This window comes from Panthera onca, chromosome B1, assembly GCF_046562875.1.
Source record: "Panthera onca isolate mPanOnc1 chromosome B1, mPanOnc1 haplotype 2, whole genome shotgun sequence".
Taxonomy (NCBI): Eukaryota; Metazoa; Chordata; class Mammalia; order Carnivora; family Felidae; genus Panthera; species Panthera onca.
The window spans coordinates 41,494,054-41,510,730 of record NC_138342.1 but is presented as its reverse complement, the minus strand read 5'-3'; the positions used below and the strand labels follow the sequence as shown (position 1 = coordinate 41,510,730).

The 16,677-nt window shown below is 42.2% G+C and overlaps 1 protein-coding gene across 4 annotated transcripts in view; it reads right to left on the bottom strand.

Moving 5' to 3' along the window:
* Positions 1-4,838: 4,838 nt before the first annotated feature.
* Positions 4,839-16,677, bottom strand: part of SPATA18 (spermatogenesis associated 18) — a 36,032-nt gene continuing 24,193 nt past the window's right edge. For 3 of the 4 annotated variants that reach the window (XM_078446117.2, XM_078446118.2, XM_078446119.2), the window contains 7 exons: positions 15,824-16,088; positions 14,239-14,397; positions 13,231-13,406; positions 10,108-10,231; positions 8,312-8,395; positions 5,312-5,357; positions 4,839-5,001 (listed from right to left, as the gene is read on the bottom strand). In XM_078446117.2, coding sequence (XP_078302243.2) covers positions 4,994-5,001; positions 5,312-5,357; positions 8,312-8,395; positions 10,108-10,231; positions 13,231-13,406; positions 14,239-14,397; positions 15,824-16,088 — 862 coding nt within the window. In that variant the 3' untranslated portion in view covers positions 4,839-4,993. Of the gene's footprint in view, positions 5,002-5,309; positions 5,358-8,311; positions 8,396-10,057; positions 10,232-13,230; positions 13,407-14,238; positions 14,398-15,823; positions 16,089-16,677 lie in introns of those variants that run through there. The other variant, XR_013555290.2, reaches the window with a different exon arrangement.

Sequence of the window (16,677 nt, the reverse complement as noted above, 5' to 3'; positions counted from 1 at the left end):
TCCATAACCTCCCAAAACCAGTCACAGACTCAGTGCCCTCATCATCCCTTGTCTCTCCCTCTATCCACATGACTGTCAAGAAAGAATCAAACACCTCATTTGTGCTCTTGGGTTACTGCTCCCAGTCATTGGCGTTCTAGCCTCCTTCAAAGACCTAAGTCTGAGGAAAGCTCTAAAATGTAAATGTCAAGAATGTGCCAAGAAAGTGCAAGTGAGTAGGGAGGCCTTCCTGAGAGGGTTCTGGAAATGACTTCTGTGGAAAATAGATTCTTCAATCTTGACAATGTATCTTGTCTGGTTCTCATTCATGCTTCCTTTCTAAACATGAGTAAAAAGTCCTTTATGCCCTACTTGCCACATGATGTAAGCTGCACATGTATTTTCTCAGAGCATTCTCCTCATATGTTACATTATGCTGAGGAAACCTCCCTTAATGAACTATCAGTGGGTACCAAGTCTAGGCTTCTAGGTGACAGTGCCATGGAAGACTGATGCAACCCACCATCACCACAATGGACTCAAGATGACCTCCCAAAGAAGACTGATGCAACCCACCATCACCACAGTGGACTCAAGATGACCTCCCAAAGAAGACTGATGCAACCCACCATCACCACAATGGACTCAAGATGACCTCCCAAAGAAAACTGATGCAACCCACCATCACCATCATGCACTTAAGACTATCTCCCAAGCAAAAGATCATTACCAGCCACTGCCCATCTTTGAGAGGGACCACAGACCCATCCCATAGGTACACGCTGCCAATGAGGGCTGAGCACATTCTCTTCACAACTAAACGTCTTGTTCACCATTGTATTCGCAGGGCCTAACACAGTGCCTGGAACATCATTTAACCAACATCAGCAAAGTCTTCTTAAATGAATGACATTTCCATTCTTGCTTGCTTCAACTTGTGACTCACCCAGCTGAGCCAGTCCTACACTGTGTTATTCTGAGGACATAGCTCCGAAACTTGTTCCCTTGTCTAAGAAGATGGGACTCAGTAGAAGAGAAATGTAATGCTCCAGCCCCAGTATTCCAAGGGCAGATATCAATTGCTAAAGGTTCTGATTCATCAAATGACACTCAAGATCTTCTGATAACTGTCCAATTACTAAAGATCTCTTCTAAAATATATTTCACATCACATTTCAATACATTATTTTGTTTGCATCACTACAAGTTTGGCTTAAACTCTACTGAAATAAAGCTATAACACACCTATGTGTCATATTCTTTTGTTGCCCACCCAATAGAAAATTAGGTTAGCTGCCCAATTTTGATATAGTAATTGCCAGTGATACTATGGAAAGTATAATATTCATGCTGGCACCCAGTGGGCAACGTTTCAAGCATAAAATGTCCCGTTACATTTCATTTTGAAGAAAATTAGTTCCTGCTTTATTTTCAAGGCCCCTGTTCACTCACTGTATTAAAGCCAACACACTTCACTGCTCTGGTATTTCAATGGCAAACCCCGAATGTCACTTACCCATATGGTTCCTGGGCTCACATTTCAGTGACCTAATGCAGTTTGTAATACTAGTTTTCTTAAAAGCTCCATAACGCTTTGCCCTTAATTATAGGTGTGATATTATCCAAAGTCATACCACTAAGAAATCTCTTACTCAACTCAAACTTTATAGAACACTGCTGGCCGCAATCTAGCTCATGAAGGACGTGGGGTCCCTAGAAATGAATTAGAATGGTCTGCAAACTGCCCTGTTGCTTAGGAATATAGCAGGTGGAACACACGGCTGTGGTCATGGTAAGTGTTAGAATTAACTCATAAGTGAGTTACTCCCCCCCCCCCCATAGTCATTTTATTATTAATGATCCTGGGGGTCATAGGCTTAGTAGATACTTGTTGAAAGATTGAGTACTTTACCTGTGAATGACATAACTGAATTATGCCAAGTTATATCCTCTTACGCAGTTCACCACTTTTCTCCTACTTCCTTGCATAACTTTCTTATATATGGGCATTTGCAATTGACGTATTTGAATTCTTCAATGGATACGTTGTACTGATCCCATTTTCTTCTCTGTCTTCCATCAGTATCTGCTCTCTGTGACAAGAAAATCACCAAAGAGTGCAACTGCACACGACATTGAACTCCACAAGGGCCAGAACCCTGTCCACCATTATGTCCCTAGTAATAGGTACTGAATATTCATGAGTGTGTGACTGAATGAACCAATAAACAAAAGAACTGATGTAATAGCCATGGCAGAACAAAACAAGACAGGATAGAATGTTATTCTGAAAGAAAAGGCATTGGAAGAAGGCAGCATGGCGTATCGGGGCACAGCTTCCTTACCTGTAAGTTGAACACATGACTGAATTTGCTGCAGGGGCAAATCAAACAAGTGCAAGCTCCATTAAAATGGTCAAGCACTACTCAGAGACAGAATCTTGACTATGATGACACGGGATTGTGAATCGTATTAACTAAAACTGGCAATTAAGCTACAACGTAAAATTGCAGCTTTCACAGGGTCAACCCCAGAGCAGGAGCGGAGTCCATTATCTACTAAATGAATCTGTGACCCTGGTTCCGACCTTACAGAATGGAGATGGGCAAAGGATATCGCTGAACATGGGGATCTGGAAAGAAAGCATTTACAGATACAGAAGCACTCTTTTTCTTGATTTTATTATTTAGATGCTAAACCAATAGGATAGACATGGACATTTACCAGCTACAAAATAAGAGCTTTTCTCACATTTCAAAGTTACTAAGGTTAAGGTGAATGCCCAGATGAGATGAGTATAGGTCGGCCTCCTCTGGCTTTGTAGATCCTTCCCAAAAGTTATTCCTGACTCTTCACTACTCCCTGTGTGGTTACAGTTCACATCAGAGGCTTGAGAGATGACAAGTGGCCAGACAGGGTACAGAGCAAATCAACTAAGCCACATGTGAACATTTTGCAAATCAGCGTATGCGCTCCCCCATTCAACACCTAAAAATGCATTCTCATTACTCAGTGAGATTTTAGAAATGATCTTTAACATACAACACAAAGTAATAGTTGCGTGGTTTCAATGTAACCAACTTTTCCAGGAATGCACTTACGATGTGGATCAAGGTATAACTAAGTTTCTCGTCTAAAACTTTACCAAGAGTTGTCCACCATCTTAGAATATCATATCCAACACTGCTGTGGTGTGAGCACACACTGACCTAGAATTTGTAGCTCATGACTCTACACAGGTGTAGGCATCTGATGACTTATCTTCTAGAATGGCAATGGCAATGCCTGTTTACTGAAATACTTATCATTAAAAACTGCTTTCCCTTTGTTTTGCTTTGTATTAGTTAGGACACTGTACTCATTGTTTAAAAGTCTGTATGCATTTGGATCATAACAACTTTGAATTTTATCTCAGAATGATCAGAATATTTGTCGTAAAGGGGCACTGAATCTAGGAGGGTTGAGAACCACTGATCTCGTTCAACCTCCTCGCTCTACAATCAAACTGAGGCTCAGAGAGGTGAAGTAACTTGCTCAAGGTCACAAAGGCAAACTGATAACCAAGTCAGAACTGGAACTACCTGGATACCAAGTTCTCCTTGCAGCATGCTGCCTTGCCTCAACGTGATGACTACATAAAAATACACAGAGGGAGAAAAATTAACCTCACAGTTCTGAATGAGTGGGTGATCTTTGGACCCAAGAGACAGAGGTAGAGAAGGTCTCTCCCACCATCTCTAGCTACCAGCAAAAGGGACAAGATGCTTCAGAGAAGGTTTTTTTGCTTTGTTTTTGTTGGTTTTGGTTTTTGGTTTTTGTTTTGTTTTGTTTTGTTTTGTTTTGTTTTGTTTTGTTTTAGGTTTTTTCACCTAAAAAGCATTGGGTGCCGGTTTAGGCACTGGGTTTATGCAGAGACTGAGCTGTGGCCAATTCAGAGTTTCTAAAAGGCACACAGTAAAAGCAGTCATTTGTGAAGCCCGTGTTTAAGGCCACAGGCAAGTGGGGCAGCAGGGAGAAGCAGAAAGAACATCACTTATCTTGGGAAAGCTACATTCCAGTAGTACATTGAACTCGAATTTTTCAACAGTCCTTCACAGGGAGGAAAGCGAGGTATGTTCGCTCCATTCAAAATCAATAAATGGTACCCCTAGTTTTAAGCCTTGAGTTTAGGTATGTTTAGTCAGCTGCAGTTCCTAGGGGGTCTGAATTTGCACCCAACCAGGTGAATTAGGTAGAACACACGTCCCAGCGAGCTTCTGTACTTAACATGTACATTAAACTGTATAAAGCATTCCCGCGAAATAAACATGAGGTCATTGCCACTTATCTCAAAACTGGCTTCTGGCCCAATCATTGCTCCACATTTATGAAGCAAGAACATTCTCTCAGGTAAGTAGCTTTGATGCTGGCACCCCGTAACCCAAACCGGGCATCCTCATAGCAGGAAGCCGGATAGCATAGAGAAGCAAGCCGGGGAACTCTATTCTCCGAAATCATCACCATCTACATGTAGCCTGGAGCCCCTGCTACCTACTCCAAGTTCCCCAGCCTAGATGAGGGCTATATTCCAAACAAAAGGTCATTAGAACACCCAGTAGTGTTTTCGATTCAAAGCTATACCAGCCACTATAATATTTACGATCTGTTTATAAGCTAAACTGACTCTGTCAGCTCAGGTCAGGCTCAGCGTTTGTATAGTTGCTGTAAAAGATCCTAGCATTTCAGGAGGCAATCCCTAAACCTCTGCAATGGCCTTTGCTTCAAATGAATATGATCCTAAACACCTATGGTTTTTATCAAATTAATGGAATTTGTGTCTATAAAATAATTATGCAATATATCGGAAAGTTACAAACACGCTAAGCCAAAACATTTAACTCTCTGTGTGGAGTGATACACAGAATTGCCTTTTCACATTATCTTAAGTGAGTTCTGAGGCAGACACAGGAGACAGAGGCACGGGGGAAGTTGGCTGTTGCAGACGTCCTGTGGCAAGGTAACATGTCTGGTGGTTTTAAAACCCTAGGGAGAAAAACAAACAGTTTGTGATTATGGACACTTTCTCAGAATATCTCGGAAGGATCTAAATGAAACTGGGGTGGTCAATCTGGGTTTACATCAATAAAACCTCTCGATTGGGAGTTCCTTCTGTGTCACCCGTGGGACCTGCTCGGGCACCATCAACGAGAGGGCCCAGAAATGAAAAGGACGAGGTGGGGGGGTTCAAAGATGTTCCCTAGGAGGCAAAACATTCATTTTGCAGCACAACGCTGAGTACCAAAAAGAGCATTGAAAAGCACAAAACTTGTGCTGTCTAAACCATCCCACTTACTCGGCAATCCACATCTTATTGGAGAAGGACTCCGGCTTCGAGATACCTGGAAAATACAAAAGAGTAATGTTAATTACACAGTAGACAGAGCTCAAAGAATGAATCTTTTTCACATTTTCTTCCTAAAACCAGCTAGGTAGTTGTTCTGAGGTACTTTAGAACGATGATGTCACCCCTAAGGTTGAGCAATACGATTCCTCTTATATTTCCTGAAGTAACGGGCGCTCGATTTGGCTTAAACTGTGTCACTGATTGAAATCTGGACTCAGTTGCCTTGTCTGTTTGTTTGTTGTTTTAATGGCTGTGGAAGACTGGGAGATTGGATGCTCAGTGGCCACTGAATGGCCATGCTGAATTCAGCGCTTTCCAGAAAATAATAATTAATGGCATTATAATTAATTAAAATTAAAATGACAGAATACTCTCTGACAGATCTTTATATGAATCGTGTCATGTGTCCAAAACCCTGCCCCATTAAGGAAGATCCCTGGGGAGCCAGAAAAGAATCATTTTTCCAAAACTCACCTTTGCTTTCACTAAGCAAAAGCCAACACCTCTACCTACAAACCTGTTATGGCTCAGAGATAACAGACTACAAGCAACATTCTTGCTCTGAACTTTCACAAACTTTAGATAAATAAACACTAACAAAGATGACAGCTGTTCTGGATGCATCAAGACCTCGAATAAGCCAAAAACTAGACCACTCTAAACATTTGTATTATATTTTGCAGGTGTATCCAGTCATTGTAAGAAGAGGAGGGTGCAGAGACAGAAAGGGGACAGCAGTTCCACCATTAAGAATATATTTTAGGGGCTTCTGAGTGGCTCAGTCGGTTAAGCCTCTGACTTCAGCTCAGGTCATGATCTCACAGTTTGTGGGTTCAAACCCCGCGTCGGGCTCTGTGCTGACAGCTCGGAGCCTGGAGCCTGCTTTGGATTCTGTGTCTCCCTCTCTCTCTGGCCCTCCCCAGGTCATGCTCTGTCTGTCTGTCTCTCTCTCAAAAATAATAAAAGCATTTTTAAAAATTAAAAAAGAAAAGAATATATTTTAGGGATGCCTGGCTGGCGTAGTCAGTAGAGCATGCAACTCTTGATCTCAGGGTCATGAGTTCAAGCACCACATTGGGCATGGAGCCTATTTAAAAAAAAATAAAAGAAGAAGAATATATTTTATTCTCATCTAAAGTTTAAATTACTTGGTTCTCCTTGGGCACAACGCAGGAAAGAGAAAGAAGGTGTGTGAAACATGTAAAAGGGCTTTATTAGAGGGACATTGCCCACCAATAAGTCTTCTAGTGAGAATCCAGAGGAAAAATCTGCCATGGCTATAAGCACTATAGGTGTCTAATATTGCTTTTTTTGAATAAGCCATGCCCTCTTAGAATAAGGGGATTGTGATTCTTCCAGGATAAAACTCTCAAGTTTTCCTTTTCATTTATCAGTCCACTAAATGCACTATCCTTTTGCTTTTACCTACTATAAATACTTATTCATGAATATGGATAAGTGAGTGATATTAAAATCTCCAAAAGCAGAAGATCTGTATCAGATACATGCCTTTTCCATTCTCAGGCCATTTCCCTTTTCTGGATATCTCTCCTCAATGTCCCAGCGCATTAAAATTCCAACCATTTTAACCAGTCAGATCCCCATGATCCCCTTCCTCACTATCAAGGACAGAAAGACTTCCTACCTTCTCTCATAGCTCTAGTTCTTCGTGCCTCTTGCATGGCCTGTGGCATAAACCACACTCAGTCACTCTGTTTAAATCATATCGATCTTCCTATATTGAAACCCATTCAGGGAAGAGACCATGTTTTCATCATTTTTCTGTCCCCCTCCAAATCTAGCATCCATCAGAAACAGAGGAGTATTTGATAAAGAGCATGCTGAAGTAACAGATGCTCACTAAACTCAGAAAAGTAGATCTTATTAATGGAGTGGGATGGCAGTTATTTTGGGTTTTGTTTCACGGAGGGAGTTGTAGAAGTTTATAGCTAGAGATGCATTGCCAGAGATTTCAGAGAAGTGGAGTCCTGCCAGATCTGGTTCTCCTTCTCCACCACTCTCCCTAAAACAAGACTGAACAAATACTTAAAGAATTTCTATTTGAAGAAACAGCAAATTGTTAGCCTATCTGGTGTTCATATGACGTGGTCCAGCCCTATATTCAAAAGGCATTGACTAAATATTATTTGTTGAATAAATTAACAGTGATACATCACAACAATGTTTTTGGTTTTCAGAAATGTTTTTGCTGTTATTTTTTTAAATATTTTTTAATGTTTATTTATTTTTAAGAGAGAGAGACACAAAGTGTGAGCAGGAGAGTGTCAGAGAGAGAGGGAGACACAGAATCTGTAGTGGGCTCCAGGCTCTAAGCTATCAGTACAGAGCTCGATGCGGGGCTTGAACTCACAAACAGTGAGATCAGACCTGAGCCGAAGTCAGACACTCAACCGACTGAGCCACCCAGGCACCCCTGCTGTTCTTTTTCTTAAAAAGAGGTACTAGTAATCCCCCCCAAGAACTAATACTCAAGGAGACTAATGTTATTCTTCCTACTTTGAAGTTTGGTGGAAAATTAATACCTGCACTGCCCTTCATACAGTTTTGAAATCTAGACCATTTGAGCAATTTCTCCAAACTCATGCAATCTGTTTAAGAGAAATCAAGGACCTGTGCCCAGATCACTCCCATCTTCTGTTCAGAAGACTTTATCTATTAGCTCACTTTCATTCCAAAGCAAAAATAAAACTATGAAATAAGTGAAGACTATTATTCTTTGAAGTAATTAAGAAAAAAACTGCCTCTACTTCCTTCTTTCTAGAATGATAAACGCCTTAGCCCAAGGTAGCATAAAAATTAGTTTGGGATTATCGCAATGAGTTCTCTTTCTACGTATAGACATACAATCACCTCTGGCATTGGTGACTTCTGAGGAAAAAAAAGTGTCAACCATTAAGATGCTTTGTGTAAAAATGGTTAGATACGCACCGTGCTTAAACCAATATGGCTACGGGGGCAGATGGGACTTAAACTCCTGCTTCGACATCGACTTACAGGTCGCACTGAATTCCACTAAAAAAAGAGAGAAATAGTCAATAGTTTGTGAAAACTTACATGGCCTAAAACGAATGTCTACCCCACAGAATGAGAGGTTCTGCTGTTATGATTACACTTGCCCATTACTGGGCACCAATCAGCATGGGGATACACTCTTCATTTCTTACAGCTACCCAATATTTGACAATAACTTAAGAGTATTTCTCAGATAAATTCCATTACAATGAACTTTGCAATATTCAAATTCTTGGTGCTAGAACTTTGTTTTGATGAGTAAATTGTTAGACCTACATTCAAGCTTGCAAGTGTTGGGAGAATGTAAAACCCACGTGGGCAAGGATTTGGGCCTCTTTTGTTCACTGCTGAATCCCCAGTACCTGAACACCGTGCTTGGGTCGTAAATAACTATTGAAAAAATAAATATTGTTGAATGAGATGAATTCATGAATGAGGGAGGAAGGTATGGAAGGAATGAACCACCACTGCTGCCCATCTATTAACTAAATCCTTTTCCTTTAATCCAAGTCCTTCCTTTTAGGATCTTCATATTTTGTTTTAGGAGTTTAAGCTGGGAAAGGAAGGAAGTTGAAATGCCTGTTTGATGTAGAATACATGAATAGCGGCTATTTCCTCTCCCTCCTTTTCTAAGGAGGAATCTCCAGTTGGAATCACTGGAGAGAATCTCCAGTTGGAATTTATTAACAAACGGTGATTGTTGTAGGAGCAAGGAGCACGTTCTGTGAGGTCGTTCGTCACAGACCCCGTGTGGTTGTTGTCAGATCAACACCCCCCCCATTTCATAGCACAAAATATTTTGTTGAGATACCATTCACTATAGTAGAATGTTTAAGCTGCAAACACCCTTAAGTTCTCTTAAAATACTCCACTCTTGTTCACCAGTGTATGTGTGAAAAGCGGCTATGAAGCCCTTCCCTATTCTCTTGTTCAAAGAGAACAGGAACTGAGACCACCCAGACCGTGGCTTTGCACTGGACTAAGGAGCTTCTCTTCACAATCCACTTAACTCTCTCTAGGAAGGGCAGGGTTAAAACTCCACATGGGAACTATACAGAATACCCAAGCCCCTGTGGCCACCCAACACTCACCACAACACACACTCACACACTTGCACACCTACTACTCCATTTTGAAGGCTGCCCAATTATTTACCATGTTAAAAACATTTTACAACCAATGTATATAGGAAGCAACCCTCCAAAACTGATTGCCTGCTCTCTCCCCATCTCCTCTGCCTTCTTTTTTCCATCCCTCCCCCTTCCCTACACATCATACCAAGGAGAGAAAACAGAGTACGTTCGTCATTTCCCAAAATGGTTCTCTGTCAGTGAAACTTTGGCCAACTGTTTCCTGAAAGTTCATTGATCACTTCCAAATGCTTAGAATGAGAGAGGGCCTCCAATAAGATGAGCTCAAAGAGCTTTGCCCTTATAACAGCATAATATTTCTAAGGAGGAGGCAAATATGATGAGTTGCATCTTATGAAGAAAGCAACAAAGAAATTGCTGCCAGAAAATTATGAGGAATCACGGAAGAAACAAAGAGAAGTATCTCTTCTTTCCTAGCCAGTCCCTTTCCTCTCCTTTGTATGAAACCTTATCAAGCAACTCTTTATGAACTGCTTCTATAGAATCTCTGGGTTTATAAATGTTCTCGAACTTGTGAATCAAACACTTGGGATGAATTGTCACTATGCAAGGCCACCGTACAAAGGCCCCTCTCTTGGTGACAGCTTCTCCCTTCATAATGACACAGTCATTCTCCATGAGAGCAGGCCACACGTGATAGAAGACCAAGGGAGCAGTGAAATCGGAGTCATAGCTGCGACGGTACCTATTTTAAACACACAAAAGAACAAGAAAGAGAAGTTAAGCAATGATGTAGCATCACTGGAGAAATGAACATTGGTGTAAATTTTTATTTTTTATCACGCTTAGTCGAGGTAAATATGGATAAATATGATTCTGTTATTGAAGAGATGGTTGCGGGCTTTCAGAATAGGAACCGGTGATAACAAGCACCCGACATGGACTCACATAGAACAAGCCATGTCAGACTGAACTTATTCCTTCCCTTCTCAGGATTATAAGAGTTACAGTACAGGAAAACGCTAGAGATGGAGACCATCTGAAATCCGGTAGGCATCCTACAACATTTCTCATGGTGTCTTCGTGGGCAAAATAAGAGAAATATAGGTGGATGACTGACTTAAGTAGGTGAATTACAAAGTGGTCCATATCCAAAGTAAGATAATTAATGAATCAATGAGAACTTGAATGAAGGTGCGCTCTCTCTCAATCCCTTGATAAATAACATGTTCCATCAATGATTGCACGAAGTATAGAAAAATCACTCAAAGGTTAAGGATGGGTAGGAAAGAAGAAACAAATGACAGTATAAAAAATTAGCTCAACAGGCAGGAACAATAAGCTGAATCTCATAAGATACCATGTAATGTGGATACGTATGAGGTCCTGAATTGAGTCTAAGAAGTGTATCATTGCACAGATAGGAGAAACGAAAGACTTAACCACAGTACAAGTAAAAATAACATGTTTCTGGGGGGGCGCCTGGGTGGCTCAGTCAGTTAAGCGTCTGGCTCTTGGTTTCAGCTCAGCTCACGATCTCGCAGTTTCATGAGTTCGAGCCCCACCTCTGCTAAGCTCAATGTTGTAGGCTCTCCATCTCTAGAATTTTCCTGTACTGTAACTCTTACAATCCTGAGAAGGGAAGGAATAAGTTCAGTCTGACATGACTTGTTCTATGTGAGTCCATGGTCGGGTGCTTGTTATCACCGGTTCCTATTCTGAAAGCCCGCAACCATCTCTTCAATAACAGAATCGGTATCCATATTTACCTCGACTAAGCATAATAAAAAATAAAAATTTACACCAATGTTCTGCGCTGGCAGCACGAAGTCTCTTGGGATTTCTCTCTCTCCCTCTCTCTGCCCTTCCCCCACTCGTACTATCTCTGTCTCTCTCAAAATAAATAAACTTAAAAAAAAAAAACAGAAAAGAAAAAAACAAGTACAAATTAGCGGAATTAATAGAGAATAAGGGTACTGGTCCCTCCAGGCTGCTCAGTTCAAAACAGGGGACTACTTTCAGTGTGGACACGTGACAAGGAATATTCAGAAGAGCATGGAGCATAGGCCAAAGACACCCATCTATTTGTCAAGAAGTCTCAAACCCCCTTTATATGGAAAAACCCAAAGCTATGAGACCAGAAGAAGGAAGACTTGAGCAATTGCTTTCAAATATGTGAAAGGCTGCCAGGGTTTAAAAAAGAAAAAAAAAAAAAAAAAAAAAAGATTACACTTGTTCTCTGAAGTACGTGAAGTAGAACCAAATCCTCAGGCATTGTTAGGAACTCCAGTTCTAGCTTTAGAGCTTTCCAGAGGTATCCACTACAAAGTGCCCCAAGGGGCAACATGTTCCCGCTGATGAAAAGCATAGAAGGCGGAGGCCCCCAAGGTCTGTGAAGTGTGCAGATTGCACAAAGTAAAGTGGATGAATATTTCTGCGTGGTTCAACACATTCTCCAAGGAGAAAAGAAAGAAAGAAAGAGGGATGACAGAAAGGTATGCAGTCTCTGTCGTTAACAAGCTCGTAGGGATACTGGGCCACCACCACCCTATGACTCTACGGGCTGAACAAAGACCCAAGAGCTAACATTTCCTGTGTGCTGACTACAGACAAAGCAGTGTCCTAAGTACTTTATCTGAATGAGCTCAACTAACCTTCTCCAGCCCTAGGAAACAGGTATTATTACTTCTCCCATTTGACAGAGAGGGCACTAAGGAACAGAAAAATTAAGTACCATGCCCCGGATTATATAGCTAATTGGTGGTAGAACTGGGATTTGAACCCAGGCAGCTTGATGTCAGAGCCTCAGACCTCAAGCCTCAGAGTGTTCTTAACCACAAGCTTGGCCTCCTCCCAATAGTCCCCAGCTATATCACTGGATCCCAGAAAATTTCAGTAAAATGTTTTAAGTTCATTTAATTTATTCTGATTTATAAAAAATACTTATCATGTGGAAGTTGATAGAAATCTAATGGTTCCGGGCGCCTGGGTGGCTCTGTCGGTTAAGCATCCGACCGGCTCAGGCCATGATCTCACAGTTCATGAGTTCAAGCCCCACGTCAGGCTCTCTGCTGACAGCTCAGAGCCCGGAGCCTGCTTTGGATCTCTCTGCTTCTCCCCTACTCACACTTTGTCTCTCTCTCAAAAATAAATAAACATTAAAAAAAAAAAAAAAAAGAAATCTAATGGTCCCAGAAAGTCTACAGTAGTCATTCTCAAATGCTAGTGTGCATAAGGAGCACATAAAGGTGTTTGTTAAATGTCAGATTCCTGAGCCCCATCCCAGACGTACTGCATAAAATACCATGAAGTATAATCCGGGAATCTGCCTTTTTAACAAGATCTGAGTAATTCTGACACGAGTGATCCATAGGCCATACTTTGAGAAACCTGGCCTAAATAATTCAGTAGAAACAAATAAAAAGTAATACACACTTGTATTTCTATAGCACCCTTTTTAAAAGTGTTCCAGACAGGCTTCAGGTACTCATTAGTTCTGCCCAAGACCAATACCTTCAATGGAAATCATAATATCACCTCTGAATCATGTTTGACTGAGAAAGAAAATAAACCCCAGGAGAAGGCTCTGCCCTGTAGTACAGAGAAGTATACGGCAGGACCTGGAAGTCAGGTCACATCTGTTGAGTTCCCCACCCAGAGTTCTTTGCCCTAAATTGTTTCCAGGAAATACAGATTGATTTTTTTTTTTTAAATCCCTTAGCTTCTGTTTCTTATGTCTCTTACTTGCAATCATTAAAAATTTCTCCATCAGCCCCAAATGCAATATCTAGGGGTGGGTCTAAAGTCTGCATTGCAAAAGCAATGCAACATATCTCCTGGATGAAGTCACTGAGGAGGCAAAAGTCAACTTCAGGAGGAAATGAAATCTTGGGATTGACATTCATGGCTCGGATCACGTCCTGAAAAACAAAGAGATGGCATTGCCTTGTTACTAACCTGTGACAAGAAGCTCCATCATCCGAAAGAGGTTATGACTGGTGGGGGGTGGGAAAGAGCTCGTAAACTACAAAAGCTGTACATGTGTTAAAGGAGAAAGGCTCACTGCTAGAGAAGGAGGAAAGATGATGCAGAGGACCTACAAAAGGGCCAAGAGAATCCCCTCCCTCCCAAAAAAAAAAAAAAAAACAAAAACAAAAACGAAAGAAAACACCCTTTGAGGCTTTTATTTATTATTTCTTTATGTTTCTATTCTGGGTAGGTAGGAGATGTGCCAACTTGCTCATAATCTATAATAACAGCAATAACAATAAGCTTGCCCTTATTGAGCGTTTACCATGTGTCAAGTCTTGTGCTAAGCAAATTACTTGCTTTTTTTCATTTAATCCTCTCAAGAACTCTATGAGGGTGATGACCATTGTTGCTATAGAGACTGGAAAACTGAAGCACAAAGAGGTTTTTAAGTAAACGTGCAAGGTCACACAGCCAGCAAGTGGCAGAACTAGGAGTGCAAATCTACACCTGTCTTCCCCAAGGCCATGGCTCTTAAGCACCATGGTATTCTATCCCCAATCTTAAGGGCTCGTCTAAAGAAGAGAACTATAAAGGTCGGACTATTTTTCCCCCGTAAAATGTCTAAGACACCGCCAAGCATGCCGGGTTCTACAAAGTAAATCGGACGCTATTCTGTTACATAAAAGCAGTACTAAGCACTGGATGGATTTCTGAGTTATTAGTATTCCATGTAAAGAGCAGCAACAGAAAACCAGTCCCACTAAGAGACCCACCACTTACGTTAACACTGCTTTGGGAATCATAGAGATCAAGATGACAAATGATATAATCCGAGACGGCATCCTCAAAGTTACTGCACCCTGCATAAGATGGTGTCAGCGATTTCCTCACACGGATCTTGAAGTGTCTGAATGCCATTTTAGCCACGTGGAATGCCTCCTGCACATAAAAAATGCAGCAGATTTATTAGATTGAAGAAGGGAAGTAAGGAGGGCCAAGGTAAGGAATAAAGAATACCCACCAAAGATTCAACAGCAAATGGGTCCTCCGATAACTAAACACAGTTGATCAAAACTAATTTTAATCTGGGAGAAAACACAGACCTCAATTTTGAAAAGTACACAAATACATATATGACTATGCACCTTCACTAATTCCCAGACAGGTGATCACCGTTCCGGGAATCCTGAGTGCAGGAGGCAGGACAGTGCAGAGGTTTAAGGAAAGAGATGGCCTGGGGTTGCATAAACACTTAAAAAGTGCCAATGGAGTCTATGATCCCACAGCAGTATCATATTACTGGTCAAGAAATGAAATTACCAATCTAGTGTTTACATATCAAGTGTCTGTGGTATGTTTCCTGGCATATGTTAATTCAACAAATATTTATTAAATGCATGTTATGTAGTAGGCACTGGGAAAATTCAGTTATTCGTGAAACGCCCTAGAACCCTAACTTCTTAATGAAATAAGCCAGGGCTGGCAAACGTTTTTCTGTAAAGAGCCAGAGAGTAAATATTTCAGACTCTCCCTAAAATACATATGATGTCTTGTCACTTTTTTTTTTTTTTTGGCAACTGTTAAAAAATGTAAAACCATTCTTGTATTCTTAGCTGTCTAGTGGGATTTTTCTTAGAAATACGGGCCTGGACAAGATCTGGGCCACAAGTCATAGTTTGCTGACCTCTGAAATAAATTAACATAGAATAAAGTTCAGTGGACCCTGATAATGCTGCTGTCCCACCAGCGTTTTGTTTTGTTTTTAAATATTGACTGTTCTCATTTGTCAGAATGGACTCCTACTGGACTCATTTCTCCTAACGGGCTCTTAGAACGAATATGTTTGCTTTGGGAATTAAGGATTATATACGAGCACTCTTAATCCGCCGTATTCAAGTAGCTGATACTCCAGCAGGTTCAGTAACTACTCTCAGTTAAGTAAACAGAAGAGTTAGCACAAGCACAGCCTTCTGATTGTTCTGAGAACAAAAGATCAACCACGTGATAGCCATCAGCAGTAACATCTCCCCACTGGTGCACGTAGGCACACATTGGAAATTTCAGTGCAAATCAGCGCAGCATGTACTCATTTGAGATAATCCTGTACTTATGGATATTTCTTCAACAAGTATCTGGTCGATAGAAATATCAGTATATCTGAATAGTTCGTGATTGTGAAAACCTATGCATCCCCAATATCTGCCAAGGAAGAAAGGAAGGCAGGAAGCCAGCCAGCCAGCAGATGGACATGCCACCCTCCTCCCGCGACCCCAGGTTCAACCAGCCCTCCTAGGCCGTCCTGTTCACAGCTGTCTCCCTGCTGCGCCCCAGGGCCTCTGCGCGCAGCCGCCGCAGCGTCACCTACCACGGTGGCGACATAGATGATCCGCTGCACCGTCTCAGCTTTGTCGATGCAGCGTCGAAGCAAGCACTGTGCATCCAGGCGGGCCTGGGAGTAGGCGTCGCTGAACCGGGACAGGAGGGCAGCCTTGCGCGCCACGCTGGACGCTTTGGCGCGGTTCGGCGACGGGCTCCTGACCTTGGCCACTGCGGTGGAGGGGCTGGCGGAGCGGCTGCGGCTGCGGCTGCGGCTGCGCGGGGCAGGGCTGGGAGTGCGGCTCCGGACCGACCTGTGCACAAGCAAGAAGCAGCCAGAGAAGCAGTCTGACGCACGCCTCCCTCGGTCCTGCCGCAGGCGCTGCAAGATACTGGGAGGCCCGAGCCCGGCTGCGGGCCCGGGAGAGCCGCTGTCTCGGCGACCTCTCCGCAAGGCGTCAAATACGCGCTCGGACGCTCTGTATCTGCGTGGTGAGCTCGCACCTCATGTTATCCTTTAAGCAGCCCCGGGAGGTCAACATTGATTGTGGGCCATTTTGCAGCTGAGGAACTCGAGGCTCCGAAAAGTTAATAGGGTCCCAAAGTAAAGTAACACCGCTAGTGAGAGCCGGAGTTAAAGAGATCAGCTTGTCAGTGTTTCTTACCCCAATCTTGGGGCACTAGCATATCCGCAGAGGCCTTATGGTATAAAACGGGATGAACACTGAACAGAGAGAAAGATCTGAGTTCTCTTTCCATAGCAGTGGGACCGTTTGCACTCATCTCGTCTCTCCAAAGCCTAAAGTTTTCACCTACAGCATGTTCGCCCTATTTCTGGGCGGGAGTGGGGGGCTGAAAGAGGCGGTGAGCTAAAACAGGGGGACGTACTTGGTGAATGGTAGA